Source organism: Hypanus sabinus, chromosome 20 (assembly GCF_030144855.1).
Source record: "Hypanus sabinus isolate sHypSab1 chromosome 20, sHypSab1.hap1, whole genome shotgun sequence".
In the NCBI taxonomy this organism is placed as follows: domain Eukaryota; kingdom Metazoa; phylum Chordata; class Chondrichthyes; order Myliobatiformes; family Dasyatidae; genus Hypanus; species Hypanus sabinus.
The window spans coordinates 62,994,862-63,015,369 of NC_082725.1; the positions used below are offsets into that span (position 1 = coordinate 62,994,862).

Consider the following 20,508-nt stretch of genomic DNA (forward strand, 5'->3'; position numbering starts at 1 on the left):
ATTTTAGGGACTTTGCTTCCCTTTGTTCTTTCCAAATTGAACAAACAAATGGTTAACCCAATAATTAAATATACATTACGGATATGCTTTCAGTTTTGTAAATTTTTGTCTTGAATAAATTTATTCTATCAAGTCCTATTATATCTAATCTTTTTTCAACCCTCTGTTGTGGATCAAGCCTTTTCTGTATGGAAAATGAAGGGTATAATATGTTTTCGTGATTTATTTTTGGATAACTGTTCCATGCCTTTTGAACAGTTGTCTAATAAATATAATTTGCCCAGTTCTCATTTTTTTTTTTAGATATTTACAGATTAGAGATTTTTTGAATACTATGCCATCTACTTTTCCAATTTCATATCCAACCGATATCACGGAAAAAATTTCAAGCTTAAACCCTTATCAAAAGGGTTTAATAGCAATCATTTATGATATGATTATGAAAATGCAGTCAGTCAAGTATATCTGATAAAATCAAGAATGACTGGGAGAAGGATCTTCAACTCTCCTTACCTTTAGAGAAATGGGAGAAAATTTTTCAATTAGTTAACTTTTCTTCTATTTGTGCTAAACACACGTTGATTCAATTTAAAGTGGTACATTTAAAGTGTCCAAAGATAAATTTGCTTGTTTTTATTCTCTTTTCTTTTTCAATCTTTTTATTAAGTTTTTCAAAAGTAAATGCATAATAATCATAGTAGTATAAAGGGAGTGGGATTTCATTGTTGGTAATATATGAAAAAAAAGCTATAAATAGCACCAATATTTATCCTTAATAATTAAAGATTATTAAGGACCTCCCAAACCCTTGATACCCAACATAGAGAAAAAATAAAAAGATGAAAAAAAACCCCAAATTGAAATCGAAAAAAAACTAAACTAAACCAAACTAAAACAGAACTAAACAAAGCTGGGCTATTCAATTATATCAAATAAAATCTTTAATGTCATTAACTCTGCTCCTCTACTCAAATTGATAAATAAAATAATGGAATCGGAAAAGGTCAGATTACGTTCTATGAAAGTGTTGAATAAAAGGCCTCTAAGTTTCTTCAAATTTAACCGAGGGGTCAAATGTACCACTTCTAATTTTTTCTAAATTTAAACAAGATATGGTTTGGGAGAACCATTGAGAAGTAGTTGGAGGATTAATCACTTTCCAATTCAATAGAATAGATCTTCTAGCCATTAAGGTAGCAAATGCAATCATCTGCTGAGCTGGAGAGGGCAAATCAATCATTGGTAAGCCAAAAATAGCGGTAATTGGATGAGGTTGTAAATTCATATGTAAAATTGTAGAGAATATATCAAAAATATCTTTCTAAAACTTTTCCAAGAGAGGGCAAGACCAAAACATGTGAGTCAAAGAGGCTACCTCAGAATGACATCTATCACAGATCGGATTTATATGAGAATAAAATTGAGCTAACATGCCCTATGTAACATGCTAACATGCTCTGGACATGCCCTATGTACCACTTGAAATTGAATCAACGTTATGTTTAGCACAAATAGAAGAAAAATTAACTAATTGTAAAATTTTCTCCCATTTTTCTATAGGTACAGAAAGTTGAAGTTCCTTCTCCCATTCGTTTTTAATTTTATCAGATATATCTGGCTGTATGTTCATAATCATACCATAAATGATTGCTATTAAACCCTTTTGTTAAGGATTTAAGCCTAAAAATTTTTCCATGATATCAGTTGAATATGAAATCGGAAAGGTCGATAACATCGTATTTAAAAAACCTCTAATCTGTAAATATCTAAAGAAATGGGATTTGGGCAAATTATTTTTATTAGACAACTGTTCAAAAGACATGAAACTGTTATCCAAAAATAAATCACGAAGACATATTATACCCTTCATTTTCCAAACCATAAAGGCTTGATCCATGACAGAGGGTTGAAAGAAAACATTCGATATAATAGGACTTGATAAAATAAATTTATCCAAACCAAAGAATTTATGAAACTAAAACCATATTCGTAATGTATGTTTAATTATAGGATTAACATTTGTTTATTCAATTTAGAGAGAACCAAGGGAAGCGAAGTCCCTAAGATGGAAGCCAATGAAAATCCTTGTGCCGAATTGTGTTCAAGATTAACCCAATGAGGACTAACATTCAAATCCACTTCATATGTTCAAAATATTAAATATCTAATATTAATTGCCCAATAATAAAATCTTAAATTCGGCAAAGCCAAGCCACCATTCATTTTGGATTTCAGCAAATATTTTTTACTTGGCCTAGGATTTTTGTTCTGCCATATGTAAGACAAAATTTTAGAGTCAGTAGTATTAAAAAAGGATTTAGGAATAAAGATTGGTATCGCTTGGAAAAGATATGAAAATTTAGGTAAAATAATCATTTTATAGCATTAATTTGGCCAATCAATGACATAGATAATAAGGACCATTTAGTAAATGATTGTTTGACCTGATCAATTAAGGGTTAAAAAATTAACATTAAATAAGTCCTTATGTTTTTTTAGTAATCTTAACGCCCAGATAAGTAAAATAATCCGTAACTAATCTAAATGGTAAATGTCTATAGATTGGAACTGACATATTTAAGGGAAAAAGTTCACTCTTATTAAGATTCAGTTTGTAACCAGAGAAGTTACTAAACTGAGCGAGCAAGGATATAACAGCCAGAATGGATTTCTCAGGGTTCAAAATATATAATAACAAACCATCTGCGTATAATGATAACTTGTATATCACATTCCCACGGGAGATGCCAAATATAGAAGATGAGTCACGAATAGCAATAACGAAAGGTTCCAGGGCAATATCAAATAACAGTGGGCAATCTTGTCTAGTGCCGCAAAATAACTGAGAAAAAAGAGATCTTATATTATTGGTAAGTACCGAAGTCGCAGGGGCATAATATGTCAATTTAACCCAAGATATAAATTGTGAACTAAAATTAAATTTCTCAAGCGTAGTAAATAAGTATGGCCATTTAACTCTATCGAATGCTTTCTCAGCATCCAATGGGATGACACATTCTGGAATTTTAGATGAGGGCATATAAACAATATTCATCAATCTCCTAATATTAAAGGATGAATAGCGGTTTTTAATAAATCCAGTCTGATCGACCAACATAATTCAAGGCAATACATTTTCCAATCTAGTAGCCACTATTTTCGAAAAAATCTTAAGAGTCTGCGTTCAATTAGGATATAGGCCTATACGAAGCACATTCAGTAGGATCTTTATCTTTTTTAAGAATTAAAGAAATAGAGGCACTGTAGAAAGATTTTGGTGCATTCTCAAAGATTTTACATAACCAGGGAGAAAGTATAGTGGAAAAGGATTTGAAACAGTACAACCATCTGGGCCAGGTGCTTTACCTGAGTTCAATGAAGAAATGACATCTTGTATTTCTTGTTCTGTAATAGGAGCATCTAATACTAATCATTTATTAGGTGATAATTTCGGAACATTCAATTTCCTTAAAAATTCATGCATTATAGTGGGATCATCAAGAGATTCTGATTGGTATAAGGAGGTATAAAATTCTTGAAAAGATTTGTTTATCTCATCATGATCAATGGTCATAGTTCCATCTCGTTTACAAATTTTAATAATCTGACGTTTAACTGAATCAGATTTCAATTGACTAGCTAATAGTTTACCAGATTTATTGCCATGTATATAAAATTGACTCCTAGACTTAATTAACTGATTTTCAATCGATGATGTTAAAAGTAAACTATGCTCCATTTGAAGTTTGATCCTTTTTTTTTATAAAGCTCCCAACTAGGAGCAATAGAGTATATCTTGTCAATTGCTTTAATCTTATCAACCAACATACCAATCTCTTTATTAATTCGTTTTTTTCAGTCCAGCAGAATATGAGATAATCTGACCACAGATGTATGCTTTAAAGGTATCCCATAGAACCCCGCTGAAGATTTAATCTGTAGAGTTTGTTGAAAAGAAAAAAATCAATCTGTTTCTTAATGAAATTCACGAAGTCTGAGTCTTGTAGTAATACAGAATTGAGTCGCCATTGTCCAAAACTAGAAGGCGTATCCATTGGTTTGATGGAAAGTTTCAGGGGCGCATGATCGGAGATGACAATGAAATCATTGTTACGGGTCAGTAACAGATGGAATTAAACAAGAGTCAATAAAAAAGTGGTCAATTCTAGAATAACTATGGTAAACATAGGAAAAGAATGAAAACTCTTTTTCCTTTGGATGTAGAAACCTCCAAATTCCTGTAATTCCATCAATCAAGCATAAAGGAGTTAATAAAGGTAGCTGATTTATTCGGAAGTGCCTGATTAGACTTAGATCTATCCGTTAAAGGGTTTAAACAGCAATTAAAATCTCCTCCCATTATCAACATATAATCGTTTAAATTGGGAAGGGATGTGAACAAATGTTTGAAAAATTCAGGATAGTCAATATTTGGAACATAAACATTGACCATCACCACTTTTTTATTACAGAGTAGGCCAGTAATTAACAAAATACCATTCGGATCCGAAATTGTATCATAGTGACCAAATGAAATAGCAGAATCTATAAAAAATAGAGACTCCTCTCACTTTAACTTGGGAATTCAAATGATACTTCTGACCCTCCAAAACCTAAAAAAATGCTGATTAGCCTATTTCCTCATGAGTTTCTTGTATAAAAATTATATGAGCATTCAGTCTGTGGAATACCTTAAAAAACAATTTTCGTTCAGTCAGATGATTTAAACCATTTGTATTCCACGAGACAAAATTGATAACTTTATCCATCATAGTAAAACCAGTAATATGCTATGTAAAGGGTTAATAACACACACTCATGAACTTGGAAGAAGGAAAAAGATTCAAAGAGGAACCAGAAGTTATGACAAATTGGACATTTTAGTAGTTTCGAATTGGCCCAGTTAGAAAATTCTAATCTAAAAAGAAAGTGATTCCCTTCCCCTCCCCAAAACACCCAGAAAAAAGCCAAAGATTGGGCTTTTAACTAAAGCTAAATCTAACCCCATCTCTCCTGATGGCAGCCCAAAAGATAAAAGTTGATTTTTTTTTAAAAAAGCAACCCATAATCCGAGAAATATACGACAAAAATTATCAAAAAATAGCAAAGAAAAACAAAGCGATTTTAAAAAAGGATTAAATCATAGAGCAGAGTACTAAGGTCCTAATATTTCATTAAAAACAAACAGCAATTTGTGTTGTTAATCGTTTTCACGCATAAACAGTTGAAAGTGACGCAGCAAGAAAATGGTCTTATGGAAAGAAGAAAACAGGATGACATCTTAAAGTGTATAAAAGTAACGAAGACAAGTGTAACTCTGTTCAAAAGAAAGAAATCGAACACCAAAATCTTTAGTAAATAATTTCAAAAATTATTTTAAGAAAACAGGATCCCAAAAAGAAACAGAGATTAAACTAAAAATAGTAAAGATATCAACATTACAAACCAAAAAAGAGAGCCCACGTGTAAACAATTGAGAATGACACAACAAAAAATAAGGTCTTATGAAAAGAGCAGAACGACATCTTGAAATGTAAAAAAACGAATGTATCTCTGTTCAGAAAAAAATCAAACGCCAAAACCTCTACTAAAGAGTTCAAAAGATTAAAAAAAACAAACTCCCAAAAGGGGACAGGAAGGTTAATCTCTAAGTGCTAACAACACACAGTACAATCCAAGAAAGGGAACCCTCTCATTCTAACTGACCTGATTGCTTAACAATTTAAGTAAAAACCAGAAAAAAAAACAGAACCCAAATTAGGCCTTAGCAGAGGAAGTTTGCTGATCAAGACATTTTTGAGCTTCTCTTAATGTCTTAAAAAGACAACTGGAGTTATCAGAGAGGACAAGCCTTAATTTAGGGGGAAGAGCAGCGCTGGTTTGAGACCCATTCGAAAAAGTTCCGACATCAGAGGTTTAAATGCCATTCGTTCCTTCAAAACCTCGGGACTATAATCTTCAACGAATCAAAATTGAAGACCTTAAAATTTAAACTTGCCTTTCCATTGAGCGAAACGAATCAAACGTTTCTTGATATGAACATAATGGAGACGCAGAATTACTGGCTGTAGATGATCCGATTTCGACATAACGAGTGATGAGCACGGTTAATCAATGGGGGTTCATCCAATACTTCCTTGCCAAACACCTTGAATAGGAATTGAGAGAAGTACTTGATAGGATCACCCTCCTCAACATCTTCCGGAAGACCGATTATCTGTAGATTCTGTCTTTGAGAACGGTTTTCCAGGTTGGTAACTTTAAATTTATAACGATTCAGCTGTTGAGACATCAAAGCTAAATTTTGTTCCAAAGTTGCAATCTTTCAATCTCTTTGCCGAGCACTTTCATCAAGTTCTGAGATTGTTGCTTGCTGCTGTTCAACTTCAAGTTTAAGCGATCTAAAATTATCCTCCACTGTCTTTAAAACTCCTTCAAACACGGCAAATTCTTGATTGAGTTTTTCATCAATAAGTTTCCACATCGTGTAGCGGTGTGCTACATGCAGCGCTAAAATTACGACACGGAGTCGGTAACTGCAGTCGAAGAAAAAACTTTATTCGAAATCCTCAGCCTCACTTTTAAGCCTCCCTCAACCTGCCCCCCCCCCCCCCCCCCCCGTGGCGCAGAGGCTCCAAAGCTCTGTGCTCGCAAACCCCCGTAGGCTATCTCCCTTAGCCGGAAAGCTGGCTAATTGTGAGCCGGTTCGGATGTGCCAGGAAATGGGTCACCACAATCGCTTCAAAAGTTAACAGAGCTGGCTTAGATTTAGGGTCAGCGTCTCTTTTTCCGTTAGGATCAGAGTCTTTTCCGTTCTTTGTTTCTCGTGATCTGGTATGCATTTCTAACGAATTAAAGTCAAAGTCCAAAATTATATCATAAACCTTGGTGTAGGTATAAAAGAGAATAAATGAGAAGAGCTACAGGTAATAAAAGTAAAGGGAATGGAGCAAAGCCAGGTTAAGACTTCACTCCATGAGCGCCACCCGGAGACCCATTTTTATTTTCATATAAGTCCGATCAGTGATAGACGTCATTCTGAGGTAGCTTCTTGGACTCATGTTTTGGTCTTGCCTTCTTTTGGAAAAATATTGGAAAGATATTTTTGATACTATTTCTGCAGTTTTGCGTAATGATTCACAACCTCATCTTATTACCGCAATTTTTGGTTTACCAGTGATGGATTTACCCTCTTCAGCTCGTTGGATGATTACATTTGCTACTTTAATGGCTAGAAGATGCATTTTATTGAATTGGAAAGTGATTAATCCTCCAACTATATCTCAGTGGTTTTCCCAAACCATATCTTGTTTAAACTTAGAAAAAATTAGAAGTGGTACTTTTGATCCCACGGTTAAATTTGAAGAAACTTGGAGGCCATTTATTCAATATTTTCATAGAATGTAATTTGACTTTTTCTGATTCCATTGTATTAACCTTAAATATAGGTAGAGGAGCAGAGTTGACAACTTAATGATTCTATCCAATTTAATAAAATCAGCCCAGCTTAGTTTAGTTTTGTTTACTTTACCTTGTTTTTGATTTTTCAATTTGAGTTTTTTTTTGTCATCTTTTCATTTCTTTATATCGTGTTTATATTAAGAATTTGGGAGGTCAACTATATTAGTGTTACTTATAACTTATATCTACATGTGTTAATTACCAATACTGTAATCCCACTCTCTTTGTACTATTATGACTGCTCTGTATACGTGTTTAACACTTTATAAAAAGATTGAAAAAGAAAGGAAACAAAGAGTAGGGATTAACGGGTCCTTTTCAGAATGGCAGGCAGTGACTATTGGATACCGCAAGGCTTGGTGCAGCTATTTACAATATGCATTAATGATTTAGATGAAGGGATTAGAAGTAACATTAGCAAATTTGCAGATGACACAAAGCTGGGTGACAGTGTGAAATATGAGGAGGATGTTAGGAGAATGCAGGGTGACTTGGACAGGTTGGGTGAGTGGGCAGATGCATGACAGATGCAGTTTAATGTGAGGTTATCCACTTTGGTGGCAAGGACAGGAAGGCAGATTACTATCTGAATGGTGTCAAGTTAGGAGAAGGGGAAGTACAACAAGATCTAAGTGGCCTTGTTCATCAGTCATTAAAAGTAAGCATGCAGGTACAGCAGGCAGTGAAGAAAGCTAATGGCACGTTGGCCTTCATAACAAGGGGAGTTGAGTATAGGAGCAAAGAGGTCCTTCTGTAGTTGTACAGGGCTTTGGTGAGACCACACCTGGAGTATTGTGTTCAGTTTTGGTCTTCAAATTTCAGGAAGGACATACGAGGAAATCTGCAGACACTGGAAATTCAAGCAACACACACAAAATGCTGGTGGAATACAGCAGGCCAGGCAGCATCTATCCATGGCCTCCTCTACTGTCAAGATGAAGCCACACTCAGCTTATATACCAGCTGGGTAGCCTCCAGCCTGATGGCATGAACATTGACTTCTCTAACTTCCGTTAATGCCCCTTCTCCCCTTCTTACCCCATCCCTTATTTATTTATTTTCCCCCCTCCCCTTTTTGTTCTCTCTCTTCCTATCACTCTGCCTGTTCTCCATCTCCCTCTGGTGCTCCCCTCCCCCTTCCTTTCTCCCTAGGCCTCCCATCCCATGATGCTTTCCCTTCTCCAGCTCTCTATCCCTTTTACCAATCACCTTTCCAGCTCTCAGCATCACCCCACCCCCTCCTGTCTTCTCCTATCATTTCCCCCTCCCCCTCCTACTTTCAAATCTCTTACTATCTTTTCTTTCAGTTAGTCCTGACGAAGGGTCTCAGCCCGAAACATTGACAATGCTTCTTCCTATAGATGCTGCCTGGCCTGCTGTGTTCCACCAGCATTTTGTGTATGTTGAAGAAGGACGTTCTTACTATTGAGGGAGTGCAATGTAGGTTCATGAGGTTAATTCCCAGGATGGCGAGACTGTCACATGTTGAAAGATTGGAACGACTGGGCTTGTATACACTGGAATTTAGAAGGATGAGAGGGGATCTGATTGAAACATAAGATTATTAAGGGATTGGACATGCTAGAGGCAGGAAACATGTTCCCGATGTTGGGGGAGTCCTAAACCAGAGGCCACAGTTTAAGAATACAGGGTAGGCCATTTAGAATGGAGTTGAGGAAAAACTTTTTCACCCAGACAGTTGTGGATCTGTGGAATGCTCTGCCTCTGAAGGCAGTGGAGGCCAATTATCTGGATGCTTTCAAGAAAGAGTTAGGTAGAGTTCTTAAAGATAGCGGAGTCAAGGGATTTGGGGAGAAGGCAGGAACAGGGTACTGATTGTGGATGATCAGCTATGATCACAGTGAATGGTGGAGCTGGCTCAAAGGGCCAAATGGCCTACTTCTGTACCTATTGTCTGTTGTCTATTCCTGTACATCCTATACACACTCAACACAATAATGCTTGTCATTGAAGTTAGCAGAAGTGACTCCATTATATCCAAAGGTTTTAGATGGAGTCATAGATAAATGCAGCCTGAAAACAGGCCCTTCAGCCCAACTCGCTCATGCCAACCAAGGTGATACATTTCTGTCATGCAAACCAAGCTAGCTCCATGCCAAATTTGTCCCATATTGCTCTGAACCAGAGCTTCCCAAACTTTTTTATGCCATAGACCAATATCATTAAGCAAGGGGTCTATGCACCTCAGGTTTGGAACCCTTGCTCTAAATCCTTCCTAGTGATGTACTTGGCAAAATATCTTGCATGTTATTATACCAACTTCTGCCACTTCCATATCTTCTGCAACTTCTGCCACCTTGTTCCATATCATCTTCCCATCACTCTCTTTGTGAAAAGTGTGCCCCTTTAAATCTTTCCCATCTGACCTTAAATCTATTGCCCCTTCTCTGGGGCATGGGGGAGGAAGGACTATGTGTTCTTATGTAATTATGCCCCTCATGATTTTATATACCTCTACGAGGTCATCCCTCAGTTTCCTACATTCCTGCCTAACCTCTAACTGTAACTCAGGACCACAAGTTCTGGCAAAATTCTCCTAAATCTTTGCACTCTTTCCACCCTAAAGAGGCCTTTCCAATAAAGAGTAAACAAACTGTATACAATACTCCAAGTGTAGCCCTACCAGCCTCTTGTACAACTGCAGCATTCCATTCCAGCAGCAACATACTCAGTGCCCTGACTGATGAAGGCTAATGTGTAAAACAGTTTATGATTGGGGTGACTGGTGTCCCCAATGATCTTCCAGGCCTCCTTTATGCATCTGCTGCTGTAAATGTCCTCAGTGGAGGGAAGTTCACATCCACCAATGTGCTAGGCTGTCTGTATCACTCTGCAGTGCCCAGCGATCAAAGTTGGTGCAGTTCCTGTACCAGGTGGTGATACAGCCTGTCAGGATTAATCAACTGAAGGCTCGGGCCAATGCGAGAAGCAGAATGGACAGTGAGCAATAGCTGAGGTCTGGGCTGCATATCCTGAGGATCTTCTCCAGATGCCTGATAGCCTGTTGCTGTTTTAAAATTTCTCTGATAATCAGAGCTATTAAAAATCATTCAAATAGATTAAGTAAATCTAATTAAAATACATTAAATTCCTTGAAATTAATTAAAACAAAGAGATTAACAAAAAAAAAACCGACAGAATTATTTCATCAAGATGAATGGACTAATACTAGTCATGGAATTAGTAAACTGCATCCTACCTCCTCAGTTCAGGATATACCACTTCCCTCCCCTCTCCACTCTCAGTTCTGATGCAGGGTGTCAGCAATTCCTTTTTTCTCTGAATTACTTCTGAGTTCCTCCAGCATATTGGAAGCACAGGACACTGCAGCTGGAATCTGCAATAATGAATCTACTAGAGGAACTCAGTGGGTCAGGTAGCATCTGTGAGAGGAAAGGAACTGTTGATGTGTCAGGTCAAAAACCCGATTGCTGCAACTGAAGTGTCTAGTGTCTAAGGGACACTTGATGCTGGAGTGTAAAGTTAGATGTTGGAATATCCTGCAGAAATTGGAGACTTGAATGTCACCAGTGGAGTAGCTAGCCAGAGGGAATTGTGCTTAGGCTCAGTGACCTGTCCATTATTATCTATTCCAGCAAGAAGGAGCAGTTGAATACTGATTTCTTTTCCTTCCCCTTACTTGCTCTCTCGTATCTTTATAGCTTTAAAAGTATTTGTCTATTCAAAGGGTAGCTGTGAAAGACTCTCTGTAAAGGAAGTTCAGAATTAATTAGCCCTCTCTGTTTTCAGAATGCAATCAGGAATTTAAACCATTTTATGAAGAAAATCTGCAGAAAGATATTGATGAAGATGTGGAAAAGTTGAGAGTAAGTTTTGCTCCAAAAAGTAAAGTCTTACATTTACTGCAACAATTTGATAAATGAATGTCCTTTATATAATTCTGAAGAGTTTTTTTCCATTTTAAGTGGACATCTTTCTGTTCATCAGCCTTGCAGACCCTTTGTTTGTATTCTGGTTCATGTTCTTGCAGTGAGACTGGTACCAATCTACACTTTCACTATTTTTCCAGTTCTTCTGTTCAAGCCTTCACAGCATTATTTTGTTAATTGCCTGTCTTGGCCAGCAGTATACACTTTGTTCACAGCAGACATGGACATCTGCATTTGCAAACGTGTAATATTTCTGGACAGATTGCTAAGTCTTAAGATGGCTCCATCTTCCTAAAGACCTGGGTATTTTTTTGGAAATAAGGAGAGCACATTTTTGTAGCAAGTGTTGTATGATTGCAGAAGTCTTCCTTACCCATTATTCATTTTGTCCATTCCTCTTACAATAAAGGCCCTTGTTCCATATGGCTCCTTAATTAAATACAGCTACTTCCACTGTGATTCTTGTGCTAGATCTCTCTGAACATCGACATCTCATTGCCTCAAACTAACAAAATACTGTTCCGCTTTTTTTTATATTTCTCAAAGTGATAAGATAACGTTCCATCACATAATTCTGTGGTTTCCTACTAGCTTACTTTCACAACTATCTTTGTATTAGGAACCACTTGAATACATTGCACTTGGTAAAAACTTCTGATCTGTTAATATAGATTGTAATAAGGTAGAGATCCATAACTATGTAAGGCATTTCAGTAATTACAACCCACTGCCATCTAGAGGTACAGCAGACATTGTCTGCAGCATGTAACAGATCCTGTAAAATTGCACAAAACAGCACTGTACGATATCCTTCAATCTCAAAAAAACCTTAAACTCCATCAAGTAATATGGTGTGGAAGCAAGCCCTCTGGCCCAACTTGTCCTTGGTGACCAAATCTAAGCTGGTCCCATTGTAATTGGTTGATATCTCTCCAAATCTTTCTCATCCATGTAGCTTTTCAAGTGTTTTTCTTTAAATGCTGCTTCAACTACTTCCTCTGGCAGCTCATTCCATTCCTGCATCATCCACTGCATGACGAAGTTGTCTTTAGCTCATTATAAATCCTTCACCTCTGACATTAAGCCTATGCCCTCTAGTTAGTAGTTCCCCTTCTCTCCAAAAGAAACTATGTGGGTTCTCCCTATATATACCCTTTGTGATTTTATTCTGCTCTCGGTCTCCTCTATCTCCACTTGGCAGCTCTCTCCATATAGTCAGTAGAGAATACACTTTCCCCAGAATACAGCTGCCCACTGACTTCATCTCCATCTTATTTTTGCTCTATGAAGAAGTGCAAGTCATGATACCAACAGATTTACAACAGAACCAATTAGATTAAAGGTTTTACGTAATGGGAAGTATACAGACATTCTTAATAATCGATTTCTGTAATAAAGGGCTGTCAAAGTAATAAACTTGCTTCAAAGCTGTCACAACACTTTGAAACACACAATAGGAATTTTCTCTGTAATAGGTAACTACACTTATTTTGCTTGTTTCCTTGTTATAGACACTAACTTTTAATATTTGTACACTTGTGAACTGGCCATGATCTCAAGGAGTTTTTCTGTCACCTCATCCCAGTCATAGGGGTTGCTGCTTCTGTGATGGTTAGTCTCTGGAGTTGCCAGAGTCTGGGACTTGTCAGTCTTCTTCAAATAAAGTCTAGAATCATAGTCTTAAATCAGCTGTTACATGCTTCTGTGCCCTTGGCCTTCCTTGTACAGTAATGCTTTTCATGGACCTGTTGTTTCAACCCCTTCAGGAACTGTCCCAGACGAGGCCAACTGCCCCTAGAGAACTGGTCAAAAGGATGAAATCTTTGCAAGCCGATTGTGTCGGTCTTATGCCAGACACACCTCCAAAAGGTACCTTTATAAAATAGCATAATAATCTTAACAAATTGGGAACAAATTTAATATTATGCATTGATATGCCTTTGTGGAATTTTAACTCTGAATTAAAGATTGATATTTGATCCCTTGGTTCTGGAAATGTTAAAACCAATGAGCTTTTACGGCTCTCTCAAATTCAATGTAACTGTCCTTAATTTTATTTATTCCTCCTGACCTCCAATTCTTTTGTCCCTTCCTCTCCTGAATTGGTTGCTTTCTTGTTGGAAATTGCTTCACCTGTGTTTGAGATCCTGCTTGCCATTGCAATTCTTAGGGAGCCCCTCAGAGTTGATAATGAATGCTTTCTTCCTGTTTAGCCCAGACTTTTCCATCTTCAGGAAGGTGATCCTTATAGTAACTTGCCATTGTAATTCTCCTACTCTAACCAGAATCTGCATTTCTCATTTGTGGCTATGTCAGGTCTCTGTCAGACAGGCTTACTGTGTTCTCCCAGTATTTTCTATTTTAGTTTCTCATCTTGTCCTTGTCTGCAATCCATATGCCTTTTCAAAGAACACTGAATAAAGGCTGTGTGGTGGGATCAACAAGTAGTTATGTTTTTAGCAGCACTGAGGTCGTGATGGTTGTAATCAATAGACTTGATGGAGCTCAACATGCTCCTTATGGATTTAGTAGACGTGTTGTATAGAACCTTTGGTCATTTTCCCAGTGCTTAAATAAATCCTTTACCTGGGTGCATGGAGTTTATAGGACAGTGTGAGCAAAGATTTGTTCAGCTTTATTGGATACAGTCAATATTCTGTTAAAGTCATTGTGCAGATCTTTTCTGTAATGTAGGAAAGGAAAATTAGACATGCTTCAATAAAAATGGATGTATCTTACCAGTGGAATTGATTAGTCTTCCAGTAGCTCTTCTTCCATTATCTCTGTCTTCAAGACCACTTCTCTGGCTAGGATTCCACACCTCGCACAGATGACTCCCCCCATCCTCAACCCTCCTCCTCTTCTTGGACACCCTGCTCTGGATCTTTTCATTTTGAATTGCCAATGATACACCAACCGGCTCAACTTCAGCACTCTTCTCTCCTCCTTGAACTTCACTCCTTCTGAATGCAGTGTCCTCCACTCTCTCTACACCAATCCCAATCTTCCCATCAAACCCGCAGACAAAGTCGGTGCTGTTGTAGTGTGGCAGACTAACCTTTACCTTTCTGAGGCCAGACACCTCCTACCTATCCCTGGAAGAGGACCCCACTCGAGACCATCAGAAACTATCTCTGGCACCATCACTGACTTCATCAACCCTGGAGAACTCCCATCCACTGCCACCAAGCTCATCGTTCCCTTATCCTTCACTGCTTGCTTCTACTTCCTACCCAAGATCCACAAATCCGACTGTCCGGGTTGGCCTATTGTCTCAGCCTGTTCCTGCCCCACTTAACTCATGTCCTTATACCTCAATTCCATTCTATCCCTCTTAGTTCAGTCCCTTCCCACCTACATCTATGACACTTCTAATGTTCTCAAGTTGCTTACTAACTTTCAATTCCCTAGCCTTGAAAGCCTCATTTTCCCTATGGATGTCCAGTCCCTATACACTTCTATCCCCCCCATCAAGAAGGCCTTAAAGCTCTCCACTGTCTTGACAAAAAAAACAACCAATTCCCCTCCATCATCACCCTCCTCTGTCTGGCAGAACTGGTCCTCACTCTCAATAATTTTTCCTTCAGCTTCTCCCACTTTCTCCACACTCAAGAGGCAACCATGGGCCCCAGCTATGCTTGTCTCTTGGCTATGTAGAACAGTCCACGTTCAAAGCCTTTCCCAGTAATAGTCCGCAACTCTTCCTGCGCTACATTGACAACTGCATTAATGTTGTTCATGCTCCCATGCTGAGCTTGTCAATTTCATTATCTTTGCCTGGAACTTCCACCCTGCCCTGAAATTCTCTTGGTCCATCTCTGATGCCCCCTTTATCAATCTTTTTGTCTCCATCTCTGGAGACAAACTGTCAACAGACATATTTTATAAACCTGATTCCCATGCCCATTTTGACTATACATCTTCCTATCTTGTTTCCTGTGAAAATGCCATCCCCTTTTCTCAGTGCCTTCATCCCCACCACACCTGTTCCCAGGATGAGCTTTCATTTCCAGGACATCAGACATGTTCTCATTCAAAGAACAGCTTTTTCCCTTCCTCCAACATTGATGCTGTCCTCACCCATATCTCCCCCATTTCCTGAACATCTACACTCACCCAATCTTCCTGCTGCTTTAACAGGGATAGAGTTCCTCTTGTCCTTACCTACCACTCCTTGAGCCTCTGCATCCAACACATCATTTTCCACATCTTACGTCTTTAAAGGGATCCTACCACTAAACATACCACTATCTCCCCCCCTACCCTTCTGCTTCCACCCTGCAGTTCCCTTGTCCATTCGTCTCTCCCAGCTGTAAGTGGCCAAATTGCCACACCTGCCCATTCCCTCACCTCTACAATCCTTCCAGGTTAGGCAACACTTCACCTGCGAATCTGCTGTGGTTGTCTACAGTACTCCTGATGCAGACTCATCTGCTTTGGTGAGAACAGCTGTAAATTGGGGGATGTTTTGCTAAGCACCTCCACTCCATTGGCCAGAAGCAGAAATTCCCGGTGGCCAAACATTTTCATTCTGATCCCCAATCTTGTTCTGACATATCGGACCATTGTGCTAAGATGATGCCACCCTCGGGGTGGAGAAGCAACACATTATATTCCATCCAGGTAGCCTCCAACCCGATGGCATGAATATCAGTTTATCATTCTGGTTTTAAAAAAATTCTTTCCTCTAGTCCTCACTCTGACCTTTTACCTTTCTTCACCTGCCTATTACGTCCCCTGGATCCCCTACTCCTTCCCTTTCTCCTATAGTCCACTCCTCTCTCCTGTCAGATTCCTTCCTCTCTAGCCCTTTACCTTTCCCACCACCTGACTTCCATCTATTGTCTTCTAGCTATCCTCCTTCCCCTCACCCCACCTTTTTATTCTGGTATCTTCCCTTTTCCTTTCCAGTCTGGATGAAGGGTCTTGGCCCAAAACGTCGATTGTTTATTCATTTCCATAGATGCTGCATGACCCATTTAGTTTCTCCAGCATCTTGTGTGTGATGCTTCAGATTTCCAGCATCTGCAGACTTCCTTGTTTATAATTAATGTTATATTAGGGATAGGTTTCCTATTCGTATTAGATTTATTATCATTGATTTATATGACATGAAGTATGTTGTTTTGTAGCAGCAGAACAGTGTAAAGACCTAAAATTACATAAAGTTACAAAAATAAATGAACGGTGCACAAAAGAAAAGAATAATAATGTGTGTTCATGGGTTTGTTAACCGCTCAGAAATCTGGTGGTGGAGCAGAAGAAACTATTTCTGAATTGTTGAGTGTGGATCTTCAGGCACCTGTACTCCCCTCCCCTGATGGTAGTAATGAGAAGAGGGCATGTCCCAGATTGTGATAGATGCCACCTGAGTCCTTATAAAGCATTGGTCAGGCAGCACTTTTGGGCTTCTTATCTAGGAAAAGAAGAGCCGGCATCGTAAAGGGTCCAGAGGAGGTCCATAACAAGAATTCTGCGAATGAAAGGGTTGACGTATGAGGAGTGTTTCATGGCTCTGGGCTTGTATTCGCTGGAGTTTAGAAGAATGAGGAGGGATATCACTGAAACCTATCAGAATGTTGAAAAGTCTAGACAGAGTGGGTATGGAGAGGAGATTTCCTATTGTGGTGGACAAGAATGTGTCTTTATAATAGATGTGAGAAGTAGCTTCTTTAGCCTGAGGGTAGCAAATCTATGGAATTCATTGACATAGGTGTTTGTGGGGGCCTAGTCATTGACATTGATAGGTTCTTGATTAGTAATGGTGTGAACAGTTACAGGGAGAAGGCAGGACATTGGAGTTGAGAGGAATAACATATCAGCCATGATGGAATGGTGGAACATACTTGATGGTCTAAATCTGCTCCTATGTCGTCTTGTCCAATGATGGAGTGCAGGAGTGAATGGTCCTGAGACATTGTAATATCTACAACCTTGCAGCATAAAATGCATTTTGGGAAATATTAGTTCAATGTAACATTTTCCTTTTATAAAGGGCGAAAAAGGTGGATCTCTAGTAATATTGTTTTCAATTTTGCAGATGATCCGAATTCTTTGCATAGCTCACAGGGAATTACTGCTACTGGTAACAGCCTAGAGGCTTCATTTTCATCCTGTAAGCTAAGTGAACCAGTGGAATATGACCTTGACAGCAGTGCCTGGGACAATGAGAGAGATGATGACACACAAGTGAGGAGAAAACTAGCTGAGGAAATGAGTTATCACCTGACTGGTAGCCGCCTGGATGCTTCAATGTCCTCAAATAAATTTGAAGAGATAAGGAAGGAAAGAAACAAAAGAGTTTCTAATGAACCTGTTTTTGGAAGTTCCTACCCTTCTGTAATTCTGCCTCGTGCCACAGGCATGGCTGAGCTTGGACCATCTGAGGATCTGTATTGCTCTCAGGATTCAAACGCTTATCAGGTTCAACAGAATGTGAAAAACTCCCTTGCAACTGTAATCAATCCAGTCAAGGAGGAAACAAACTTCCATGGCTCAAGCAAAATAAGTTCCCCAGGATTCTCTGACTATAGAGCATCAACCCAGAGAACATCCGGTCCTGTTCCTGTTACTGAAACTGGTTCACCAGCTGAGCAAAAAATGTGGAATCAGTATCTGCAGGAAGGTAACATGTATCATTGATTTAAAGTCATTTGTGATGTCATACCTTCTATTTTTATATTCTACATTTACATTTTCAATTATTTAACACCGCATTAATATTATCTGCAAAGATACACGATTAATTGTTCTTCTTCAAGGGCCCTGCACAGTATATTCAGATCAGTGCTATGTACTTGTAGAATTCTTCTCTTCACAAATTGTGCCTGCTCTGATATTCAACAGGACCGAGGAAGGGTCTTGGCACAAAATGTTGACTGTTTTACTTCCCTCAATAGATGCTGTCTGCTCTCCTGAGTTCCTGTAGCACTTTGTGGTGAAGAGTTTCATTGATAGGTTATTTGAAGCTCCTTGTAACCATTATTGTGGAGTGCCTTGAATGGTGAAGTTACTGTTCCACTCTGTGCTCTGCCACACTGAAAGTGGCAACAGAGACAGTCAAGGCAGCAAAGAAAGTGGCCTTCATCAGTCAGGGCACTGAGATTCGGAGTTAAGATGTTATGCTGCCATTGTACAAAACACTGGTGAGACTGCACTTAAGAGTATTTTGTATAATTTTGGTTGCCTTTTTGTAGGAAAGACATAATTAAACTGGAAAGGATGCAGAGAAGATGTGCAAAGATGCTGGCAGGTCTTGGGCCTGACCTATAGGCAGAGGGTTGGACAGGCTAAGACATTATTCCTAATAATGCAGGAGATTGAGGGTTGACCTTATAGAGGTGTATATAATTATGGGATTATAGATGGGGTGAAGGCACAGAGTTTATTTTCACAAGGAAGAAGAATTAAAAATTAGGGGGCATGGGAATTAATGTAAGAGGTGAAAGATTTAAATGGGAATTAAGGGCAGCTTCTTCATGCAGTGGGTAATGTATATACGGAATGAGCTGCCAGAGGAAGTAGTTGGGACAGGTACAATAACAATTTTAAAAAGACAGGTTAAAAGATAAGTACATGGATAGGAGGACTTTAGAGAGAAATGGGCTAAATGCAGGCAAATAGGACAAGTTTGATACACACTGTAGTTGCCATGGACCAGTTTCCACGATGTGATTCTTAGAAAGTGGATTGTGTCCTTGGGAATTTCAGTGTACGGGCAGCGTTGTAGAAAGCACAACAAAGTATAGCTGTGGCATAGGTTCTGTGGAGTGAAGGCAAACCCTCTTTTCTTCCCTGAAAACAGCTAACTGTGTCTCCAAATCTCTTACAATAGTTTTACTAGATGGTCTTATAAATCTGTAACACAGCTGTTTGTGCAAGATCTGATAGTTCTGTCAGCCAGAAGCCATCCTTTTATTTGGATCTTGGGAGGAATCCCTTAATTGCTGATGTGTGTAGAGAAAGTACGCTGAGATTTGCTGGGATGTTGTCTAGATTAGAGCAATTCAGTTAGATTTGTTAGGCTGTGTTTCCTGAGTAAAGGAGTCACCTGACAGAAGTATATAGGATCATGAGAGGCAAAGATGGGGTATAGATAAAACATGAGGGCATAGATTTAAAGAGAGATAAAGGAGTTTTAAAGACATCTGAGAAATAAGTTTTCTACACAGGGAGTGGTTGATAGAATCATATACAATCACTATGTTTAAGAGGCACTTAGACATGCTCTGAAAAGGCAAGGCATTGAAGGACACAGTCCCAGTTGGGGCAAATATGATATATACATAGGCAAAGGGTTAGCTTGAATGTGGTAGGCCAAACAGCCTGTTTCTGAGCTTTATGACTTACTTTGTGAGTAAGTATTTCATCCTATTTTCTCCCCATCTCACCATAAATTTAGACTGTCCTTTTGTCTTTCTAGCATTACTTTTTCACAAATATTTCCTTCAGTTCCTCATTCTCACTCAACCCTTTGTTCTCTAGCCCATCTGTTTTATTTTGCTATTGTAAATAGTTGGTGCCAGCTAGACAGACAGACAGCTTTTGGTTTCAATAGATCAAACCCCAATAGAACCAGCATCAGCTTTATTATCACTGACATCGTTGTGAAATGTTTTGTGACAGCTGTACAGTGCAAGTGCAAGACAACATAGAAAACCTACAGCACAATTCAGGCCCTTCGGCCCACAAAGCTGTGCCAAACATGTCCTTACCTTAGAAATTACCTCGGGTTAACCATCGCCCTCCATTTTTCTGAGCTCCATGTACCTGTCCAGGAGTCTCTTAAAAGACCCTATCGTATCCACCTCCGCCACCATCCCAGCAGCCTACTCCACTCACTCACCACTCTCTGTGTAAAAAAAATAAAAATAAAAAATTAAAAAAAAACTTACCCTGACATCTCCTCTGTACCTGCTTCCAAGCACCTTAAAACTGTGTCCTCTCATGCTAGCCATTCCAGCCCTGGGAAAAAGCCTCTGTCCACAGGTTCAATGCCTCTCATCATCTTATACACCTCTTATCAGGTCGCCTCTCATCCTCCATCGCTCCAAGGAGGAAAGGCTGAGTTCACTCAACCTGTTTTCATAAGGCATGCTCCCCAATCCAGGCAACATCCTTGTAAATCTCCTCTGTA

The 20,508-nt window shown here is 38.8% G+C and overlaps 1 protein-coding gene across 6 annotated transcripts in view; it reads left to right on the forward strand.

Moving 5' to 3' along the window:
- Window positions 1-20,508, forward strand: part of ripk1l (receptor (TNFRSF)-interacting serine-threonine kinase 1, like) — a 95,335-nt gene that overhangs the window by 46,194 nt on the left and 28,633 nt on the right. For all 6 annotated transcript variants that reach the window (XM_059945637.1, XM_059945641.1, XM_059945638.1 and 3 more), the window contains 3 exons: window positions 11,233-11,309; window positions 13,139-13,241; window positions 17,413-17,997. In XM_059945637.1, the coding sequence (XP_059801620.1) occupies window positions 11,233-11,309; window positions 13,139-13,241; window positions 17,413-17,997 (765 nt within the window). The remainder of the gene's footprint in view (window positions 1-11,232; window positions 11,310-13,138; window positions 13,242-17,412; window positions 17,998-20,508) is intronic.